Source organism: Ictalurus punctatus, chromosome 5, assembly GCF_001660625.3.
Source record: "Ictalurus punctatus breed USDA103 chromosome 5, Coco_2.0, whole genome shotgun sequence".
Lineage (NCBI taxonomy): Eukaryota > Metazoa > Chordata > Actinopteri > Siluriformes > Ictaluridae > Ictalurus > Ictalurus punctatus.
In genome coordinates, this window is record NC_030420.2 from 10,171,917 (window position 1) to 10,196,808 (window position 24,892).

General features: G+C 40.5%; 1 protein-coding gene across 3 annotated transcripts in view; it reads left to right on the forward strand.

Moving 5' to 3' along the window:
* Positions 1–24,892, forward strand: part of cacna2d3a (calcium channel, voltage-dependent, alpha 2/delta subunit 3a) — a 409,741-nt gene that overhangs the window by 260,066 nt on the left and 124,783 nt on the right. For all 3 annotated transcript variants that reach the window (XR_008396432.1, XM_053680196.1, XM_017468484.3), the window contains exon 12: positions 22,394–22,472. Coding sequence is in view for 2 of the 3 variants with exons in the window: in XM_053680196.1 (XP_053536171.1) it covers positions 22,394–22,472 (79 nt within the window). In the remaining variant the exon portion in view is untranslated. The remainder of the gene's footprint in view (positions 1–22,393; positions 22,473–24,892) is intronic.

Consider the following 24,892-nt stretch of genomic DNA (forward strand, 5'->3'; position numbering starts at 1 on the left):
CCCGGTTTGAGTATTTTAGAAATTTCTAATCTCCTGTGATTTTCACGCACAACAGTTTCTAGAGTTTACACAGAATGGTGCTGTCACGAATCGTGACGGAGCAGAGATAGGACGGATGCAAGTGCAGGATGAACAGTTGTTTATTAGAAAGAGAGATAGGCAGACAAATCCAAAACGTGATCCAAAACGTAATCCACAAACATGCAAGAGGTCAGGCGATTGGCAAACAGGCATACACGGGGCAAGGCAAGAATCTAGGTCGATAAACAAAACAAGAAACGAACTATGACGAGGGGCTGGAAGCGGATAATCCAGCGCGAACTAACTCTAAACATGGACCGTGACTATGACTATGATACGCGTTAAACTAGCTATAAACATTTAATCTTCCGCGTTGTGTGCTGGGAGGCCCGCGGTATATATGCGGACATAATCAGCGTCTAAACCGCTAGCAGCTGAGAGCAATTCAGACCCACGTGAAATCCCAGCCAATGACAGAACAGGGAGGAGACAGAAACATAAACAAAACACACATGTCCAGATGTCATTACAGTCAACAACGGAAAAGCAGGTGCTCGCGCATTCGCGCTTAGAGCACGCTGCTTCAAGGGGGAATCGTGACAGGTGCCATGAACAAAAAACATTGAATGAGTGACAGTTGGTGGGTGGAAATGACTTGTTGATAAGAGAGGGCAGAGGAAAATGGCCAGATTATTTCTAGCTGCCAGGTAGGATATGGTAACTCATATCAACACTCTTTGCTGTGGTGAGCAGAAAAGCATCTCAGCATGTACAAAACGTTTGATTTATGCATGTAACCCTGTTCCCTGAGAAGGGAACAAGACGTTGCATGAGCTTCATGCTATGGGAAGCATCCTTGCACATGACCGGTATCTGAAGTCTGTGTGAAATCACATCTATTTATAGGTCTACCATGGTCAGGTGACGTGGCATTTTGCATGATTTGTGATTATAAAATGATGCCTGTAAACCATGTCATCAGCCTTTATTATCTGAAGATGCAATTCACAGGCATGGCCCAGTATGACAAAGCTATGTAACATCTCGTTTGCTTCTCAGGGTACAGGGTTACATGTATAACCCAGACGTTCCCTTTCAAAGGGAACTCAATGTTGCATGAGCTTCACACTGTGGGAACGAGTATACCCACTCCGTCATACTGAGGGTATGGCCTGTTCAAAAAGGTCAGAGCCTGAGGGTCACTGCAAAACACTCAAGCCTGGGGTGGAATCCATGTCTAAACTGTAATATCGAATGAATGTGAGCAGCGTAGTCCACCCTACCGCAGCACACACATCCTGTAAGGGTACCCCTTTTGATAAAGCCTTCAAGGATGTGACCCTCCTAGTGGATTGAGCCCTTATGCCCTGTGGGGTAGAGAGACCAAGTGCCTCATAAGCGATAGAGATTGCTTCCACTATACAATTAGAGATGGGCTGTTTTGACACAGCATCATCTCTACTGTCGCTGCCTAAGCAGACCAACAACTGCTTTGACTTACGACACTGGCCAGAGCAGTGGACATTAGTATTGAGAGCCCTTACTGGATACAGTTGGTGCCATTTCTCTTGTTCTGGTATGAGGAATGGAGGAGGGCAGAAAGCCTGCAACACTACTGGCTGTGCAGCAGTCATAGGCACTTTATGAATATAATCCGGCTTAGGATATAGGAAGGCCTTGGTTAATCCAGGTGCAAAGTCAAGGCAGGAAGGGGCAACAGAGAGAGCTTGTAGATCTCCTACTCACTTGAGAGCTGTCAGGGCCAGCAGAAGAGCTACCTTTAGAGTCAAAAGCTTCTCTGAGGCTCATTCCACTAGGAGAGTCGCCTCCTCAAAGGCTTTATCCAAAGGGTGGTCTATACCGCACACAGTCATTCGACATTACAGTCTGGACATGCATTCCACCCCGGGCTTGAGTATCTTGCATTGTCCCTCAGGCTCGGATCAAGCAGCTTTATATGCTTGAGAGCTGGTCTCTCTATTTGGTGCACTTGCTCCCCCCTCTGGCTCCTCGAAATCAGAGAGGATAGGTTGATCCTGATTCCTCCTTCAGATCCATACGGCATCCCCAGGACCTGAGCATAGCTAGAGCCCCGAGGATCGGAAACCCAACTACATTCGGCCAAGAAGAGAGCGAGCTGAGAGTGGAGGCACTGATTTATACCACATGACGTGCTTAGTTGCCACGTCACCTGACCACAGCAGGCCTATAAATAGGCATAATTTCACACAGACTTCAGATACCACTCACACGCAAGGGCGCTTCCCACAGCGTGAAGCTGACGTGACTTTGAGTTCCCATTGAAAGGGAACATCGAACTTTGAAGTGGATGGGCTACAACAGCAGAAGACCACAATCAGTTCCAATCCTGTCAGCCAAGAACAGGAATCTGAGGCTATCATGGGCACAGGCTCATCAAAATTGGACAGTTGAAGATTATTCTGTGTAATGTCTAGAGACTATTGTGTGTGAAAGTCTCAGGAGATCAGTAGTTTCTGAAATACTCATACCAACAACCATACCAGAGATAAAGTCACAGAGGTCACACTTATTTCCTATTCTGATATTTGATGTGAACATTAACTGAAGCTCTTGACCTGTATCTGGATGATTTTATGCATTTTGCTGCTGCCACATAATTGGCTGATTGGATAACTGCATAAATGTGTAGGTGTACAGGTGTTCCTATTAAAGTGCACAGTGAGTGTATTCAGTTAGTTTTACTCAAGTTCACTCATGTATACTTAACTCTCAGCTGCCTATTTTGGAGTTACTTAAAAATTCCCTAGTTACTATCCTATAGCATAAGTCAAGTGTCATAGTGCCTCTCGATCTAATTTAGTTTGAGGCTATTTAGTTATTAATGTCATCCTGCCTCACCAAAATCTATGTTCAAGAGCTGCTCCTGGTATTTTTTAGCATATACATATTAATTAACCAAATAATTAATTAATTATTCGTATAAAAGTGGTACAAAAAAAAGTCTAGATATTTATTTCATTCTTGATTAATTGATAATTGATTTAATTCTTTTTCTTACTACTGTCAGAGATTTCCCCACGTGCTGAGCACTGGCGCATTCAATGCGCACGAACTGCCCAAAGCGCGACAGTGCGTGCTTCTGGGTTGTGATTAACTGTGTTTACTTTTGACACGTGTTTGTTTTGGTTTCTGTCCTGTCTCCTCCTGTGTTATGTTATTGGTTCCTTCCCAATGCCTCAGATGTTCTCGTTTCCTTCTTTGTTTAGTTTGTATATTTAAACCCTTGTGCGTCTTTGTCAGGTTGCTAAGTATTGTGTGTTTCTGTGTGTTTAAACCCGTACTGAGCCTTTGATCCTTGTTCCACATTTCATGGATTTGATCCTGTTTTGTCCTCACGTTTCTCGATACTTGCCTATGCCCTGTTTTGCCTGTTTGCCGATAACCTGATCCCTCACCTGTTTTGTGACTGTGATATTGCCCTACATTTTGGATTTGTCTGCCTGTCTCTTTAATAAAAGCTTTAACTGCATTTGCATCCGCCTCCAATCCCTGTTTACATGACAACTACCCATCCCCTCCCATTACACCTGTGGGCTATTAACCGCGCTAGCTCACTGCTAATGGCGCGTCTGTGTTAATGATTACAGACTTCTAGCATGCTCTGTGCAAACACACCCATATGCAGAGAAGACTTTTCTGTTCTCAATCTTCCTTTCTTTTCAAGTGCATTTATTTTAATGTTATGTTTTAAAAGAAACTCTTTAGATAATAGTCCTTCTCAAATCATCAGGTATAGCCTAATCTCAAGTTCCTTTGTAGTAAGTACACATTTAATGTTATAACAACAATACTAAATGTGAGACAACTGATATGGACTATAATTGCTCAACATTATTATCTCTGATATTTATGATTTCTGCTTTTCCCTTTTTTATTATCTCTACAGTAGAACATGTTATATTGTCTCTAATGCTGCCCATGTGAGACATGATATTAAATGAGTCTATAATTACATAGAGCCTCACAAAAGTAGGCAGCAGTGCTTAAGATTATATAGTTGTCATGGTTTTTTTCAACAGCTCTGTAAGGCTTTAGGCCTCAGCTCACTCTAGGATCGCTGTGAATGCATTTTATTACATTAACCACAGATAGATAGATAGATAGATAGATAGATAGATAGATAGACAGACAGACAGACAGACAGACAGACAGACAGAAAAATCACCAGTGTTGATTTAACACCCACAGTAAAATAAGAGCATTGGACTCAAATAAACACTCTGGGTGTTGATTCAACACTAGGGATTTTACTGTGTAGATATAGAGATTTTACTTTTGCTTTTGAGGTTATTGTGAAACGTCCTTAAGTGGATAAGCTTACACCTTCAGGAAGATCATGGTATTAATTAAAAATTATAACATGAAATATGGTTTGTATTAGAGGAGAAATAAACTTACAATCTGAAAGCATCGTTGAACATATTATTAAGTATTAAGTTCTATGGACATGGAGCAATTTATTCATTCATTCATTTTGTAGCAGTTTTTTTTTTATGGTCAGTGTTGAAGTGGGTCTTCAGACTATCCTGGGAACACCAGGCTTGAGATGGAAATACACCCTGACTGAGACAGGGTGTGTTCAGGGTGGAGATACACCCTGAATGGGACAGCAGTTGACAGTGCGTACACATTCACAAACTCATTCACACCTAGAGGCAATTTACAATCACTAAACCACCTATTAGTATGTTTTTGGGAGGTGGGAGAAAAGAAGAGTACTTAAAAGAAACGCATATCCAGGAAAACATATAAAACATCACGTAGACAGTAATCTCTATAATCAGTGTTGTTACTTGGGGTCATCAGGTGTTTTGGGTGCCCTTTCGACACCCTCATCCAGACAATTTTGAAGAAATAGCCCTGCTTGTCCTTCAGCCTTGCCAACATGACTAATGCAACCAGCACCATACAGGCCTTCCTAGTGACTAAGGCTATAGGAAGCCCCACTGATACTGTTAATGCATGCTTAGCACCATTGGTTCTGTATGGATTTCTCTTTAAACATATCACTGCATAGACAAGTGTGCTTAACACAAACAGAGCCATATATACCTCTCGAGTGACTAAGACTGTGGCAAGCCCCACTTGCACTGTTAATGCATGCTTAGTGCCAATGGTACACAAAATATGTCTACCTAATACAGCGAGGGGAAAAAAGTATTTGATCCCCTGCTGATTTTGTACGTTTGCCCACTGACAAAGAAATGATCAGTCTATAATTTTAATGGTAGATTTATTTGAACAGTGAGAGACAGAATAACAACAAAAAAATCCAGAAAAACGCATGTCAAAAATGTTATAAATTGATTTGCATTTTAATGAGGGAAATAAGTATTTGACCCCTCTCAATCAGAAAGATTTCTGGCTCCCAGGTGTCTTTTATACAGGTAACGAGCTGAGATTAGGAGCACACTCTTAAAGGGAGTGCTCCTAACCTCAGCTTGTTACCTGTATAAAAGACACCTGTCCACAGAAGCAATCAATCAATCAGATTCCAAACTGTCCACCATGGCCAAGACCAAAAAGCTCTCCAAGGATGTCAGGGACAAGATTGTAGACCTACACAAGTCTGGAATGGGCTACAAGACCATTGCCAAGCAGCTTGGTGAGAAGGTGACAACAGTTGGTGCGATTATTCGCAAATGGAAGAAACACAAAAGAACTGTCAATCTCCCTTGGCCTGGGGCTCCATGCAAGATCTCACCTCGTGGAGTTGCAATGATCATGAGAACAGTGAGGAATCAGCCCAGAACTACACAGGAGGATCTTGTCAATGATCTCAAGGCAGCTGGGACCATAGTCACCAAGAAGACAATTGGTAACACACTATGCCGTGAAGGACTGAAATCCTGCAGCGCCCGCAAGGTCCCCCTGCTCAAGAAAACACATATACATGCCCGTCTGAAGTTTGCCAATGAACATCTGAATGATTCAGAGGACAACTGGGTGAAAGTGTTGTGTTCAGATGAGACCGAAATGGAGCTCTTTGGCATCAACTCAACTCGCCGTGTTTGGAGGAGGAGGAATGCTGCCTATGACCCCAAGAACACCATCCCCACCGTCAAACATGGAGGTGGAAACATTATGCTTTGGGGGTGTTTTTCTGCTAAGGGGACAGGACAACTTCACCGCATCAAAGGGACGATGGATGGGGCCATGTACCATCAAATCTTGGGTGAGAACCTCCTTCCCTCAGCCAGGGCATTGTAAATTGGTCGTGGATGGGTATTCCAGCATGACAATGACCCAAAATACACGGCCAAGGCAACAAAGGAGTGGCTCAAGAAGAAGCACATTAAGGTCCTGGAGTGGCCTAGCCAGTCTCCAGACCGTAATCCCATAGAAAATCTGTGGAGGGAGCTGAAGGTTCGAGTTGCCAAACGTCAGCCTCGAAACCTTAATGACTTGGAGAAGATCTGCAAAGAGGAGTGGGACAAAATCCTTCCTGAGGTGTGTGCAAACCTGGTGGCCAACTACAAGAAACGTCTGACCTCTGTGATTGCCAACAAGGGTTTTGCCACCAAGTACTAAGTCATGTTTTGCAGAGGGGTCAAATACTTATTTCCCTCATTAAAATGCAAATCAATTTATAACATTTTTGACATGCGTTTTTCTGGATTTTTTTGTTGTTATTCGGTCTCTCACTGTTCAAATAAATCTACCATTAAAATTATAGAATGATCATTTCTTTGTCAGTGGGCAAACGTACAAAATCAGCAGGGGATCAAATACTTTTTTCCCTCACTGTATATGCAGAACTGTACATGCATTAGTGTATGACACCAGCACACCTCATCCCTATCTAAAATCCAAAGGGATCATTATAGACAGCTCACTGACACCCTCACCCAAGTGACCCAGTTGGGTGTAATCAGCTCCTGGCTTATGTCCAAGTAGCATGTGATTACTGATTGCTCTTTTTGATCCTCAGTCATCTGGAGGCTTTCTCTGCTGTGGTGGTTCTGATGGCCATCCTCTTGTGCACACCTGATGCCCAGGAGGCTGTAAGCCTTATACAGGGACTGAGCTACAAAGACCCTACAGCCCATCTCTATGGGCTTGCAACATGCTCCCCACTGCAGTATGTGGCACTCTTCCACCAAGTGTGCGTAATTGGATTGCTTTTTTTTCACTGGCCTCCTCCATCCTCTCCTCTCAGGGCACTGCAAGCTCCACCATGACCATCTGCTTTGATGTTTCTGAAACCATTTAAAAATGTCTGGTCTCAGAGTGGTCTTTATGATGTTTTTTGGGAGTCAGAGCTGCTTCAAAATCCAGTTATGCTGCCAGCACTAGTGACCTTTGCCCATGGCGTCAAATAAAAGTGTAAGCATTGTACCTTCAAAGAGGCACAAAGGACATGTTGGTGAGTTAATTGATGAGGTTGGATGGACTTGGTAGGACATAATAGATGGACTGGGTTAGGAAGATAAGCTTGACCTGCCACAAAATGGACTAGGATCGAACATCTGTTCCCATCTTGTCCATGCGCCTTGTTGACACATCCTCACCATCTGGCTTGCATACAGCTCCTCAACCCCAACTCTCACCTCCTCTTGGACCAGCTGGCACCTATCCTTGCCCTGGGCTTGGGACATAGTGGATTGTTGTAAAGCTACCAAATCCTTGCTTGGCCGGATGCCACAGTCCCCACCAGAGCTTTCTTCCATAGCCGTGTCTCAACCTGGTCCACTGCATCGGGCACCTTCCATTTTTTCCCAGTTTGTACTTTTATGCCAGCTAGGGAGAACTTTGGGTAGTGCAACTCTCTGGATCATTTAGTGGTGTGAAGTTTACTTCCCACTTTATATAGATCAGAAGTTTTGGGTTAAAGCTCCTGCTCAGATAGTCTTAACTAAACTTTCCTTCTAGTATGGGTGCTTTTTTAACATTTCTCATCCGACAATAGCCTCTTTAAACATCTTTTCACTTGAAATCCCTGCACTGTTCTGTACAGCACCTTTTGCTGCTGCATATGTGTGTGTGTGTGTGTGTGTGTGTGTGTGTGTGTGTGTGTGTGTGTGTCTGTGTCTGAGCTCCTCCCCGTGGACAGGGTATAATGATGCAGACAAAACCCATCTGGATATAACATTCTCAGGGGCTAGGGGTCAGTGAAATGTAACGGAGGTCACACACACAAACACACACAGATGCATACACTTGCAGGAGGCTTGTGTGTGTGTTTGTGTCTCTGAATGTGGATCTATTTGTCTGCTGAAACCTTTTAGCCTTGTAATTTTTGCTGTTAGTGCTGCCTTCACATTAATTTTTTTTCACATTTCTGTTACTATTACACCATCAGTACAAACCCAAAATGAGTAGAGCACAAGTCTGTAAAAGTGTTGTTTGAGTGTAAATAATTAGTACATTATGTTGTGGGCCAAGTAATTGCAGATATTCATTATATACTATTATGCATTGTGCATAAGTGATAAAGTGTCTGTGAGCATTTGTGTGTTTCTGTATGGTTTTATTCCTTGTTAGCAGGATCAACAGTGAAGACTGGTGTCTGACCTATTGTACTGTAGTTCTGGTGATGAGAGCAGCAGTGTTTCCCAAATTGTAACCAAGATAGGTGAGGGGTCACAAATTGGCCCACGTAACCCTAACCCTGCACAGATAACTGCATACAATATACTTACAAACACACACCACACTTGCATACACATATAAAGATCAGACATGGTATGGTGCGGAGGGTAGGTTGGTTTGCTTGATTTATGGAATGAATTACCCAGGGTTTAGCAAGCCTTTCTTTTGTAGAAGACATGTAGATTACTCATATAACTTTGAAAGAAAAAATATTCAATTTCAATACTGTCAGCTTTCGTTCACTAACATTAAAGGTTGGTCTCAGGTCATTTTTATTTTAAATTGAAAACTGAAAATATCAGCTATGCAGAGCAAGTAGAATGTATGCCAGTCTTACAATTCTTGATTTGTGGTCATGACCATAATATGTTTTTCAGTCTGTCAAGTTTGTAACACATTTCAAATGAAAAATCATAACTTGGTCAATCACTTATGTAAATATTTCTGCATGCTGAATCTTATTTTACACCCATATTTAAGGTGAAAGAAAAGAAAACACATGAACCCTTTCGTGCATGAATTATGAAATCCTGATCAAGGATTTTTTTTTTCTCTCAGTGTTTTTACTTTTATTTAGGCATAAAAAAATTATTTTACCTTCATTTTACTTTTACATACATTTATCAAAATGTTATTGAAGTGTCCACTCCAGTGGACTGCATGCGTTCAAACAAAGAATTAATGTCCACTCTAGTGGCTGTTATGCAGTTATTCTGTTGAAATCCTTGCAATAGCCAGAAAATGGCTTTTGAATAGCTGTCCACTGTAGTGACCACTATGTATGAAAGGGTTAAGGCATGGGGTGTCAAACTCAAATTCTGTGCAGAACACATCAGCATTTTGTGAGTCTTTGAAGGTCCATAATTTAAGGTTTGAAAATAGAATGTTATTTCTAGGAAAATGAAGGGCTAGCATATGATAATCAACTAAATGCCATATTGAGCCTAGGCCCAATGTGGAAATTATATCATGTTAAGAAGAACTCACATGGGCTTGTCTCTGCTACCAACACACATGTCCATCAACATTTCTTTTTTCAATATATTTTTTGGTTTCTACACTGGATGAAACATTTTTGGATTTGGAGTCAATCACTGAAATACATGCAGTGCATTTGTGAATCATTTTTACATGTCCAGGTAACAAATAGACATCAGATAGGTCTTCATTTTAATCAGCATTTCAGCCCTGCAAGATGACTCTATAGTGGTGTGAGCGGAACGTAGGAGGTTGTTGCGATATGGGTCAGGTACTAATTCTAGAGAGTGTGCTGTACTATGGGCTACCCCATAGTATAGTATAATCAGTATAATTTTGTGCAAGTTTCAGTTTGACACCTGTGCACTCCATCCTATGGAAAAATGCATGATCCCTTATTTTTGTTCAAAATAAATTATTGCATATCTACTTTAAGATGACGTTGCTTATACTCACCCCTTCCACTGGTCATTAGCGTATAATTATTCATCTAACACATAACAGCTTGTTGCATATAGTCAGAATAATTTTTTTTCCTCATGTTGTCTCAGAAAGGTTTTCCTTACCACTGGCAACTCTGGATTTCTCATTAGATATACTGATAAGGATATGTCCAAAAAACCTTATTCACAGGTTGTGATTGAATGATGTTGGCTTTAAAATGTCAATTCAATTTTATTTGTATAGCGCTTTTTATAATGGACATTGTTTCAAAGCAGATTTACAGAAACATATAAACATAGGGTACAGATTTTATGTGTGTGACTTTATCTCTATTGAGCAAGCCAGTGGCAAGGAAAAATTCCCTAAGATGATATGAGGAAGAAACCTTGAGAGGAACCAGACTCGGAAGGGAACCCATCCTCATATGGGTAACAACAGATAGTGTGAAAGTAAAGGAAAGTTCATTATGGTTTTTATATTAAGTCTGTTTTGTTGAACTAGACCACTGTTCACTAAAGCAGACTTGAGTGCAAAATTGTATGTGATAATTGCAGTCCTAAGGCCATAGTAGCAACCATAGTCCCAGCAACCACAGCGAGAATGTCCATGTGGAATTGAAGTCCAAAACTGTTTCATGGTACTTCAAGCAGTACCATCCTAAGCAATCTCCAGGCTGTAGCCTTCAGTTGATGTGCCTAAGCAAAAGTTGTCCTAGGTACTGTGGCGTGAGACGGTTTAGTGCTTTATAGGTTAGTAGTAGTATTTTATAATCAATGCAAAATTTCACTGGGAGCCAATGCAGTGTGGATTAGATAGGAGTGATGTGGTCATACTTTCTGTTTCTAGTAAGGACTCTTGCAGCTGCATTCTGGACTAACTGGAGTTTGTTTATGCACCTACTGTAACGTCCAGACAGTAAGGCATTACAATAATCTAGCCTAGAGGTGATGAAAGCATGAACTAATATTTCTGCATCATGTAGTGACATTTATATTTCTTATCTTAGCAATATTTCTGAGGTCAAAGAAGGCTATTCTAGTAATACTATCTACATGAGCGTCAATTACACATTTGCACATTACAAAACGGAATGACCATCCAGAGTACCTATGTAATCAGTAAGCGTAGTTCTAGCTGCACGTGGTCCTAGTATAAGTACTTCTGTCAGAATTAAGTAAAAGGAAGTTAAAAAGCATCCAACGTCTAATGTCCTTTACACGTTCCTCAACTTTATTAAGTTGCTGTGTGTTGTCTGGCTTTGCTGAAACATACAGCTGTGTATCATCAGCATAAAAATGGAAGCTAATTCCATGTTTACGAATAATTTGACCTAGAGGTAGCATATATAGAGTAAAAAGCAGTGGGCCTAAAACAGAACCTTGTGGAGCTCCAAATTTAACCTCAGTATGCATGGAGAAGTCACCATTTATATCTACGAACTGATAGCAATCGGTCAAATAAGACCTGTGCCAGGAGAGGGCCGTTCCCTTAATGCCAACAACGTTTTCTAGTCTATCAAGAGATTCCTTCCATGCTGTTTGAAATACTACCAATTTGGTTTGACTCGATGTACGTTCTAATTGTCAAGTGGTCTGTTTTAAGGTATGTGTTTGATTGTTATACCAGAGTGCTAGCTTTTTCTCTCTAATTATTTTTCTTTTGAGTGGAGCCACCCTATCTAGCGTGTAGCAGAGCATTCTGTCGCCTGATCGAGTTCTATGGGATCAGATGGTGATTCAAATCTAATTGATGTCTCTGCGAGGTTATTGATGAAACTCAGTGCAGAAGCTGACGTGAATGTACATTTTATGCTGTAGCGTGGCAAGGTGCAAATATTATGATCAATAGGCAATTTAAACGAGATGAGATAATGGTCTGAGACAACTTCAGACTGCGGAAGTGTTACTATTTTTTCTATTTTTAATCCATATGTTACGATCATGTCAAGAGTGTGACCACCATTTTGAGTAGGTCCTATTACATTCTAATTGACCCCTATTGAATCTAAAATGGACACAACCGCTGTTCTCAGATGGTCTTCCAGGTTATCAAAATGAATATTAAAATCACCAACGATTAATGCTTTATCTAGAGAAACAACCAGGTTTGAGATAAAATCTGCAAATTCACTAAGGAATTCAGAATATGGCCCTGGGGGTCTATAAATAATAATTAGCGGAATCAACTTACTTTTTGTGGCTACATATGTTATACTGGTATAAAGAACTTCAAAAGAGTTGAATTTATAACTAGGTTTTTGTGTGATGCCTAGATTATGACTATAGATGAGTGCAACACCTCCTCCTCTGCTAGTCAGAAGAGGCTGATGTATATAATTGTAACCAGGAGGACTAGCTTTATTTAGTGCTATGTACTCTTTTGGTTTAATCCAAGTTTCTGTTAAACACATTATATTAAATTCCAGATCAGTAATGATTTCCTTAACAATAAGTGCCTTAGACGTAAGAGATCTAATATTTAATAGTCCTAGCTTCAGATCAAAGGGTGCTGGCTGTGCATTCAGTTTGATCTAATATTATGTTAGCTAGGTTACTACAACAAACTTTCTGAAATTTTCTATGCATTTGTTTAGCTCGGGGAAGAGATACAGTCTCTATAGAATTTACTACAAGTGCTGAATTATTATTAGAAAATTGATTATGATAAATGTTGTTGGTGTTGGAAGTTGTACTTATGGCAGGCAGTCACATGGTGTGTAGCATTTTGGAGATGTTGTCTGACAGGAGTTCCGCTCCGAGGCTACTAGCGTGCACCATCAGCATGGAACAACCTAGGACGCTCCAAGAACAGATTCCAGTTATTAACAAAGAGCAGATTCTGTTCATTGCACCATGATATTAACCACTCATTCAAGGCAAAAGGTCTACTGAACTTTTCAACTCCAGGTCTGTATGTGGGAAGAGGTCCAGAGACGATGATCTTTGTCACAGGCGATCTGGATCGCACCATCTTGATCAGGCTGCCGAAGTCCCTCTTCAGAATTTCTGTCTGCCACAGCCTGATGTCGTTCACCCCTGTGTGCTGCAAGACAGCTCCGATGCTCTCGTCTTTCTTCATGATCGCAGATACCTGTGCAGCAACATCAAGAACATGAGCAACAGAAAAACAGTGTGTGCGCACCTTAGATGAGGTGATGTGGACATTCCAAACAATGGAGTCTCCGATGAGCACAGCATTCGGTTTGGTCTCACGGAGAGGGACGAACGGTTCCTGGTGGGGATCTTGAAGACTGGGGGAAATGAAGGGGAGAGGTCCTTGCTCGGGGTTTGGCCTGTGCCTTCCACTACTGGTATAGCCATGGTCTGTGGTGTGTTGGTGCCGGCGTGACAGAGACCTTGGCTAGATACATCCTGGGTGCATGGTCCCTGCACAGAGAAACACATGGCGTAGAGGGTCTGGGAGTGGTAGTACCATGCTGCGTGCTTACCTTGGATTTGTAGGCGATAGCACAAGATGTTTCCAGTGAGGTTCTTTGGTCGTGCAGCTGGGCCTGCTTGTCGAGTAGATCTCAGATCTGTTTCTCCATGGCCTCCAATTCCAAGAGCACCATGTGCAGCTCAAGCGAGTCCTGCTCGCACAGCATATGCACTCAAAGGTGGATAAACAACCGACATATCCGCCTTTAAAACAGCGGTAAATGAGAGAACTGTGAAATGTAAAACAAGGCTAGCGGTAAGGTGATGCTAGCAGGCTACAAAAGCTAGTCATGGATGTTTGCAAGAGCCGATGAAAACTTAGCAACATCGCAATGTTACGATTGTTTTTATCTACAATAGTATTGGTAATATATGTAAATGTTATAAAAGTAAAGATTATATTTTTAAAGTGTAGAAATTTAGAAAAAATAGCATCAATTCTAGGGACACTGCTTCCTGCAACACTACTTCCTGCGACACTGCTAACTGCAACGCACCCGTGTGTATGCATGTTGAGGACGAATGAGAACACTCATCAGAATTGCGAGTGTTAAAAGTGAAACTAACTTTTTGTCATTATATCAGCAGCAGTGGCAGCTGCTTAGAGTCTATAAAGTATGCAGATACTGTAGTCTAGAGAACCTGCAAATAATGAGAACTAGTCATGTCCAAAAATATAACTTTCATCTCACCTGGGGTTTAAATTGGTTTAAAAAAACATTTGCCACTGCACTTTTATACACACACACACACACACACACACACACACACACACACATATATATATATATATATATATATATATATATATATATATATATATATATATATATATATATATATAATGTATACAGTATCTCACAAAAGTGAATACACCCCTCACATTTTTGTAAATATTTGATTATATCTTTTAATGTGACAACACTGAAGAAATGACACTTTGATACAATGTAAAGTAGTGAGTGTACAGCTTGTGTAACAGCGTAGATTTTCTGTCCCCTCAAAATAATTCAAAACGCAGCCATTAATGTCTAAACCGCTGGCAACAAAAGTGAGTACACCCCTAAGTGAAAATGTCCAAACTGGGCACAAATTGTCAACATTGTGTATGGCTACCATTATTTTCCACCACTGCCTTAATCCTCTTGGGCATCGAATTCGGAGTTCGATGGAGTAGGACGCGAAGTTGGAGGCACCTGCTGATTTCGATTAAAATTGAATAAATTTTTGCTTTTCGTTCATACAATAGATTTTATTCTACTCCATTTCTTTGATTGCACTTTTAATTTTGTGGCACGTTAAAATGTCTGGAAAGAACATGAAAATCCGTGGTAGCATTCAGACACAACTGAGACCTAGTGTGCGCGCCGCGAGTGAGTCCCCTTCTTCCCCCGAATCACCGAGCGGTGACCCTGACTTTGCCGCACTCAGGCTCGAGCTGCTGGCTTCACTGAGGAAGGACATCGCCGATATTTTTTAAAAGGAGCTTCAGGAGACTCTCGGGGATGCGTTGTCTACTATCCAGCTTGACCTGCAGGCCGTGAAAACACAGCTGGCTAGTGATAAAGTTGCTACCGAGGCTAGCATATCAACACTGAAAGGTACTGCTGTGTTAATGGAGCACGCTCTCTCTGGTTGCACCGATGACATAGCTCGCATGAAGACTACTATCGAATCTCTCACTGCGACCGTGACTCAATTAGAGAATAAATGTGAGGATTTGGAGTCGAGGTGACGGCACAATAACGTTAGGATAGTCGGAGTTCTAGAGGGCCCTGACACATGTACAACTGCTGCTGTAGCGGCCTTGTTAAAAGAGGCGTTTGGTCTGGAGAAGGAGTCGGTTTTGGACTGGTCCCAACAGACCCTTCAGCCGAAGCGCAAGCCTGGTGAACGACCATGAGCTATTGTGTGCAGATTCCACTATCACAGTGACTGTGTTGACATTTTACGCCGTGCGAGAAAGCTCCAACGGATTAAAGTGTGGGATTTGACCATCTCCGTTTTCCCTGACTACACAGCCAAGATAACCCGGGCCCGGGCCGCATTTAACTAGGTTCGGCGTCAACTTTGTGGTATTGAGGGCGCTCGCTATGGAATACTTCACCCAGCTCGGCTTCGCATTACATATAATGGTGTTCAGAAGGACTTTATTTCAGTGGAGGAAGCAGGAGACTATGTTAAACTCTTGATATCAAGGTGAACTGCATCACTTATACAGCGGCGTCTTTTTCGCTCTTCTTTCATTTTTTGCACTCGGCCTTCCAGTTCTACAGTATTCGGATTTTTATTGAAGATATTGTTGTTGCATTACTTCGCCTAGATTTTGCGGACTCACTCCTCTTAAATCTACTCCTGTATTAATGTGGTTCTCTGTTTTGATGCTCTGACTGGTTTAGAGTTTCTGTTTATTTAATTTTATTGGTGTTTTTCCTTGGCTTTACGTCCTACACTGTTATATTATTTGTTACAAGTCTTTAAAAGTTAAGAACATTATATTTGTTATTTTGCGCAGACTGTTTATCAGACTTGAAGTCAGTAAGGGCCTTTTCTCTTACTGGAAATTTTTGTTTTGGTAATTTTGTTGGTTAGTTCAGCTTATTCTCCGAGTTGTTTTCACATTGTGGACAACTTTTGGTTATTGTGGGAAACACTGCTGTTTTATGGAGACTTTGGGTGTGTGTGTGTTTGGGGGATTGTTGAGGGGAGGGGAAGGGGGAGGAGTTCCCACTTCGGCTCTAATTGGCTATTTATATCCCTATAGTTTACTTTATTTAAATGGTTAGTAGTAATATGGATCCCAGCATAGGTGGGACAGGCACGCCTTTAAGATTTATTAGTTGGAACGTCAGAGGTATGGGTAATCCTGTCAAGAGATCTAAGGTTTGTACACATTTGAAACTTTTAAACTCTGATATAGTATTTTTACAGGAGACTCACCTATATATTAAAGATCATCATAGGTTACACTGCCCTTGTGTGGGGCAAGTCTTCCACTCGAACTTTAATTCGAAGGCAAGAGGGGTCTCTATTTTAATTGGCAAAAGGTCACAGTTTTCCTCCACTAACGTTATTGCTGATGTGAACAGTAGATATATTATAGTTGCTGGTACTCTAATGCTAAGACAGGTGTTGTTGGTAAATGTATACGCTCCAAACTTTGATGATGTAATTTGCTAATAGATTGTTGAGCAATCTCCCTTTCTTAAATACTCACCTGTTGATTTTCGGGGGAGATTTAAACTGTGTTTTTGACCCAAACTTAGATCGGTCTAATCCCCGTACTCTGAATCAATCTGCTATGTCTAAAACATTTTCTGATTTTATGTGTCAGAATGGTCTCGTTGATCCCTGGAGATCCCATAACCCCTCTCTTAAAATTTTTTCTTTCTACTCCCAGGTGCATCATTCCTATTCGAGGATTGATTATTTTTTATAGACAGCACTCTTGATTCTTGTGTAGTTTCATCTGACTATCTGGGTATTGTAATTTCTGATCACGCGCCTCTACAATGAGATATTCATCTTTCTATTTATAAACGTAGCCCACCGCCTTGGAGATTTAATTCTCTTCTTTTGGCAGACAGTGATTTCTGTGAGTTCATTTCCACTTCTATTGATGACTTTCTTTTCTTCAATCAGAATGACTCCACCTCTTATTCATTGTTATGGGAGACACTTAAATCCTATATCAGCGGGCAGATTATTTCTTACTCTGCTCTCTGTAATAAAAAGTGCATTGCTAAGGTTAATGAACTCACATCTGCAATCATTAACCTCGATCAGAGGTATGCATTGAACCCCTCTCCAGAACTTCTTAAACAGTGTCTCGACTTACAGGCAGAATTTAATCTTATTTTGACTAAAGAGGCGGAACGTTTGTTGTTACGTACTCGTGGTTCATACTATGAACATGGCGACAAGCCGAGTCGTTTACTGGCACATCAGCTACGGCGACAGGCCACTTCCCGTCTCATACCTAGTGTTAAAAACACTTATAATATTGTCACTACAGATCCCATGGAAATTAATGCTACTTTTAAATCGTTTTACTCTTCGCTTTATAAATCCGAATTTCCTACAGACAATACTAAAGTGAATGCATTTCTTCAAAACCTTTGTAACCCTGTTATTGATTCAAATACTGCCATGCAACTGGACTCCCCACTCTCTCTTGAAGAAATTTTAAATTCAGTTAAAACTATGCAATCTAACAAAGCTCCTGGCCCGGACGGGTTTCCAGTTAAATTTTTTAAAACGTTTATTGGAAAATTAGCTCCATTGCTTTTGGCTATGTTCAACGAATCCTTGGAATGTGGGTCTTTGCCTCCAACTCTGACACAAGCCACGATAGCTCTCCTTCTTAAGGATCCAACCTCCTGTGGTTCTTATAGACTGCTGTCTCTGCTTAATGCAGATATAAAGGTGTTGGCGAAAGTAATGGCATCTTGTTTAGAGAATGTACTCCCGTATATTATATCTGAAGAGCAGAACGGTTTTATAAAGGGACGTCAATTATTTTTCAATACCCGTACACTCTTTAATATAATTTATTCAAAGCATTCAGCTGAGCTTCCTGAGATTGTGATGTCTTTAGATGCTGAAAAAGCATTTGATAGGGTTGAGTGGGAGTATTTGTTTGCAGTCTTGAGGAAGTTCGGATTCGGGGATAACTTTATATCTTGGATTAGCCTCCTTTACTCATCCCCTAAAGCCAGGGTTAAGACAAACGATATTTATTCGGATTATTTTTCTCTCGGACGTGGGTGTCGCCAAGGCTGCCCTTTATCACCTCTGCTTTTTGCTGTCGCTATCGATCCTCTGTCTATCGTATTAAGATCTTCTCCCTTGTTTAAAGGAATAGTTCGATACAGTGTAGAATACAAATTGTCGCTATATGCTGATGATTTGTTATTGTATGTAACCGGTCCTATTGCCTCTATGCCTGCTGTCTTGGGTGTTCTGGAGACCTTCGGTTTTGTCTCTGGTTATAAATTAAATTTGGACAAAAGCGACTGTTTTCCCCTCAATACTGCAGCATTTTCTCTCCAACAGTCAGATCTACCTTTTTGATTTAGTTAGTCTGGGTTTAAATACCTAGGTATCAACGTGACACTTTCTTTATCTAATCTTTTATCAGCTAATTTCAAATTAATTAAATCCAACATTCAGAGTTGGGGTAACCTCCCCCTTTCTCTAATTGGCAATATCAATGTCGTCAAAATGAATATATTACCGAAGTTTCTTTTCTTGTTCCAGCAAGTTCCTCTTTTTCTGCCAAAATCATTCTTCGATTTATTGGATAAGATAATTAGTAATTTTATTTGGGGTGGGAAGCCACCAAGGGTTCGTAAGTCTTTATTGCAGAATGTAGACTTAGTGGAGGACTTGAATTACCCAATTTTTAATTCTATTACTGGGCTGCGCACATCCATAAACTTTGCTACTGGATCTTCTTGGTGTAAATTGGAACTATCTTCTTGTATTGAATCCTCTTTACCTGCTTTACTTTATTCCTACCTACAAGACTCTCCCTATATACTGATAATCAAGTTGTCCTCAACACACTTAAGACTTGGTATCAGTTTAGACGGCACTTTAAATTTGTAGGTGCATCCTCTTTGGGTCCTTTAGACAACAACCACCTATTTCCTCCATCTTGTTTGAACTCTACATATTCAGTGTGGTATGACAAGGGCATTAAACAAGTTAGAAATCTGTATGCTGATGGTGTCTTTGATAGCTCTGCCAATCTGTCATTTTACTTATGACCTCCCTGTTACGCATCTCTTTCGTTATTTTCAAATTCGGAATTTAGTTTCTAGATGTTTTCCTAATTTCCCCTCTGCGCCTCCTGAACAGGCTTGGGAAAGCTTGTTTTCAGTGTACTTTTTAATTTTGTTTTCCTTTGTTAGTATAAAAAGAAGAAAAAAAAACTGTAAAAGATTGTTGCTGTGTGTCAGTCCTGTGTGGAGTCCTCTTCCACTCCTCCATGATGACATCACTGAGCTGGTGGATGTTAGAGACCTTGTGCTCCTCCACCTTCCGTTTGAGGATGCCCGACAGATGCTCAATAGGGTTTAGTCCATCACCTTCACCCTCAGCTTCTTTAGCAAGGCAGTGGTCATCTTGGAGGTGTGTTTGGGGTCGTTATCATGCTGGAATACTGCCCTGTGGCCCAGTCTCCGAAGGGAGGAGATCATGCTCTGCTTCAGTATGTCAGACTACATGTTGGCATTCATGGTTCCCTCAATGAACTGTAGCTCCCCAGTGCCGACAGCACTCATGCAGCCCCAGACCATGACACTCCCACCACCATGCTTGACTATAGGCAAGACACACTTGTCTTTGTACTCCTCACCTGGTTGCTGCCACACATGCTTGACACCATCTGAACCAAATAAGTTAATCTTGGTCTCATCAGACCACAGGACATGGTTCCAGTAATCCATGTCCTTAGTCTGCTTGTCTTCAGCAAACTGTTTACGGGCTTTCTTGTGCATCATCTTTAGAAGAGGCTTCCTTCTGGGACAACAGCCATTCAGACCAATTTGATGCAGTGTGCGGCGTATGGTCTGAGCACTGACAGGCTGACCCCCCACCCCTTCCACCTCTGCAGCAATGCTGGCAGCACTCATACATTTATTTCCCAAAGACAACCTCTGGAGATGACGCTGAGCACATGCACTCAACTACTTTGGTCGACCATGGCGAGGCCTGTTCTGAGTGGAACCTGTCCTGTTAAACCGCTGTATGGTCTTGGCCACCGTGATGCAGCTCAGTGTCAGGGTCTTGGCAATCTTCTTATCGCCTAGGTCATCTTTACATTATGGGCCCAATTTGGACATTTTTACTTAGATATAAGTGAAAGAAGCAAAGAAGGCTGTGAAAAATCTTATAAAAAAGTCTTTATTGTTTAACTTTCTGATCTTTTGTTCAGAATATTCACAAAAATATTTTGCTCTAATGCTGTGATAAACCACAACGCAGGTTTATTAAAAAAAAATCTTTGTTAAATATAGGTGTGCAACAATTATTGGCTCCCCATGAATTCATATGAGAAAATATCTTTGAAGTATATTCCCATTGATATTTTACATTATTTAGTACAACTGGGTGACTAGGAACAGGAAATTGTTCAACCATGACTTCTTGTTTCACATGGGTATAAATATGAGGTAACACATAGGCCAAAATCCCTTAGTCATTCATAACAATGGGTTAGACTAAGGAATATAGCTGTGATGTGCGGTTAAAGGTTGTTGAGCTTCACAACATGGGAAGTGGCTGTAAGAAAATAGCACAATCATTGAAATTGCTCATTTCCACCATCAGGGCAATAATTAAGAAGTTCCAGACAACTGGAAATGTTAGGAATCAACCTGGAATTGGACGTGTGTCTATATTGTCTCAACGCACTAATTAACTATATTGTCTCAATGCAAGAAATAAGTGAAAAGAAAACATTAAGGAAATGAAAGAAAATGAACTCTGAATTAAAGAGAAAAAATTAAGGAAATGAAATACGGAGCAATCAGAATTAAACTGAAAACAGATTAAGGAAAAGAAAGAAAAGGAATGTAAGACTAAAGAGGAGGCTAGAAACAGAAAACCTATATGTTTGGCCAGGGAGAAGGCCATTTTGGGTTGTCATTTCCCGCCTCACAGCGGTATTCATTTTGTTAAGCCTGATGTCCTCACATTTCTGACCACTCATAGTACCACACAAGCACACTTCCTCATCCGGTTCACACTCGCACTTGGTGTGATTCCCTTAATGATGTATCATCCTTTTGGGGACAAACTGGCCCTACACTATGCCCACACCGTGCACTGAGCCCCATAACACGCACACACACACACACACACACACACACACACACACACACACACACACACACACACACACACACACACGTATGTCAGTAAAGAAAGCAGCATATTACATAAGGGATCACTTTTCAGACAGAAAAAACATTATGAAGGTTGCTGGGATTTGCATGCAAAAATAACAAGCAAGTATGACAGTCATAGTCTCCAAAAGAGCTGTGGCTGGTTCTGCAAGATGCTCCATAAAACTTCCCAGCCAATTTCAATATAAAGCTGCACAAATTATACTAATATTTTTTTAAGCAAATGTTCATCACACCAAATACTGACTTTGTTTCATTTATTATTGTTTACAGCTTTTTATAGTATTTTTATTTAATGTAGAAATGCTGAATTTAATTGTTTTTGTTTTTGCCCCACACCATAACTGTCATATCACAGCAAACCAGTGACTACATTTCCCATCCTGCACTGCGACCTATAAACATGGCCGCCATGGACCGCAATTCCCAGACCACTCACTTTCATTCTAATCACGCACACCTGCATCCAATCTCACACGCATTCACACCACACATAAAAGACACTGTTTGAACACTAAGTCTTACGTGTGTTTTCCGTATACCAAGCCGTTGTTCATTGTGTTTTGTGTTATAGTTTTGATCTTGTTCTCGCCCTCATTTTATGGCCATGCTATTGTCTCATGTTTTGGATTTATCTGCATGCCTCTCTTTAATAAAACTCTTATCTGCATTTGCATCCATTCTAATCTCCATTACGTTCTATTACGTGACAGTTACACAGTACTGTATTTACAAATCCTGGTTTCTGTTTCCTGTTTTTTTTCCCCTTTGAACAGAAGAATATTTTACTACACTTCATATTTAAATATTGCAATTACCATAAGTTTATTACCTCAATTGTTTACAGATAAGTGCATTAGAAAAATGTTTTAGTGGCTTAGTTGGCTACCATCCTATTAATGGTAAAATCCTATTAATCTCAGATTAAAAAGGACTGATGGCTAATATCTGCCTTCCTCTTTACAGGTCCGTATATTCCCTTACCTAATTGGACGGGAGTCTGCCTTTGCGGATAATCTCAAATGGATGGCCTGCACTAACAAAGGTTTTGCTTCCTCAATTTCCCTTCCCATCATGCCACTCTGCAAAATTTAGACAGGCTGTTTAATGAGCATTGAGAGCAGGGTATATGAGAAGACTGAGTGTAAATAAATGACTTGTCAGTCATATCTATAGTGATCGAGATCTTTTTCACAGTTGGCTGAAAGTCAGCAAAAAATAGCAAATGGTAAAAATCAGGCAATATAGTAAAGGCTGTGTAATAAAATAGTGCATATTTGTGTAGTATAATATGTTTGTGTTCCCTGCAGTCGAGCGTATGAGTCTGTGTATATCTGAACACCTACTCCGATATATTTGTACATAATGTTTACATTCCAAAAAAAGGAAACAAAAGACTGATTTAAATTAATTTAAATATCCAAACATATGCAACTGGTTTTTGTGAGAGACAACTTGTTAATTTCAGGTATTTCTAGAAACATTTAAAAATCATATATATTTGTTTATGATAAGCTTGTAATCAGAAATACTCAAATATGATATATGGTGCTGATTTACAGTATAATATTTTTGTTGTGTATGTTAGTGTTTATAAAACCATACTAACAATGGTTTGTACAATGTCTTGGGCCAATTGGACATACAATTTCTAAGATGTGAGCAGAATAAAAGGTTTAAGACTGTGTGCTGCCAGGCATTTCTCTGGCATTGGCAGGCGACTGGCCATCTGTTCTTTTGAACATTGCTCATCATATCATGTCACAAAATCAAAAGATCGGCCTTTTTTTAAATAATATACCCTCTGACAGTTTGTGATTAGACTAAAATTTGGTTTCCTCCCCTTGCCTGTGGGTGTGTGTATGTGTGTGTGTGTTTCATAATATATTGAAAGTAAGCTTTGACCTCAAGAACAGTGGCTGAGCAACAATACAGGAGGAATCACATTATAATATCCATAAACCATAAAAGATCTAACAACAGTTTGTATATTTAACAAGGCAATTTGGATATTCTGATTTGTGTCCTGAAATGTGACATGCTTCATGTTGACTGCTAAATAATGTGTAAAGACAATAGGCCCTGAACAAAATGCAATAAAGTACAAAATGCATAAAATTCAATTTTATTTGCATAGCGCTTTTAACAGTGGACATTGTCTCAAAGCAGTTTTATAGAAACATATAAACACAGGAGACAGATTTTAAGTGTGTGAATTTATCCCTAATGAGCAAGCCGGTGGCAAGCAAAAACTCCCTAAGATGATATGAGGAAGAAACCTTGAGAGGAACCAAACTCAGAAGGGAACCCATACTCATCTGGGTAACAACAAATAGTGTGAATGTAAAGGAAAGTTCATTATGGTTTTTATATGAAGTCTGTTTTGTTTAACTAGACCAGTGTTCACTAAAGGAGACTTGAGTGCAAAATTGTATGTGGTAATTGCAGTCCTAAGGCCATAGCAGCAACCGTAGTCGCAGCAACCACAGAGAAAATGTCCATGTGAAATTGAGGTCCAAAACCATTTCCGTGGTACATCAAGCGGCACCATCCTCAGCAATCTCCAGGCTGCTTGGGGTTGTCCTCAGTGGCAGAATGTAGCCTCCACTTGATGAGAGCTCCATCCAGCGGTAGGGCATCAGGATGGATCAGGCAGGTCCGGAGAGCAGAAAGGGTCAGGATCACTGGCATCTCCATAATATCATGTGTGGCTCGACAGAAGGAGAGAGGGAGAGGGAGGTAAAGAGAGAGAGCGAGATTGTTAGGTATGCTTACTATTCTGTGATGGATAAGCCTGTGTACTTTGCGTAAAAGAAAGTCTATTCATGGTAAGCTTGACTAAACAAATAACCAAATTTTTCTGCATCATGTAGTGACATATTTTTTATCCTAGCAATATTTCTGAGATGAAAGAAGGCTATCCTTGTAATATTATCTACATGAGCGTCAAATGAAAGACTGTGGTCAATAATCACACCAAGGTCTGTTACTGCTGCACATGATGAAACGGAAAGGCCATCCAGAGTTACTATGTAATCAGTAAGCTTACTTCTAGCTGCACGTGGTCCTAATACAAGTACTTCTCTCTTGTAACAATTATGTAAAAGGAAGTTAATGAGCATCCGATGTCTAATGTCTTTTAAACACATTCCTCAACTTTTTTAAACTGATGTTTGCCATCTGGCTCTGCTGAAACATACAGCTGTATGTCATCAGCATAACAGTGGAAGCTAATTCTATGTTTACGAATAATTTGACTCGGAGGTAGCATATATAAAGAAAAAGCAATGGGCCTAAAACAGAACCTTGTGGAACACCAAACTTTACCTTGGTATGCATGGAGAAGTCACCATTTATATCTATGAACTGTTAGGGATCGGTCAAAAAAGACCTGAGCCAGGAGAGGGCCGTTCCCTTAATGCCACCAACATTTTCTAGTCTATCAAGGAGAATAGTATGATCAAT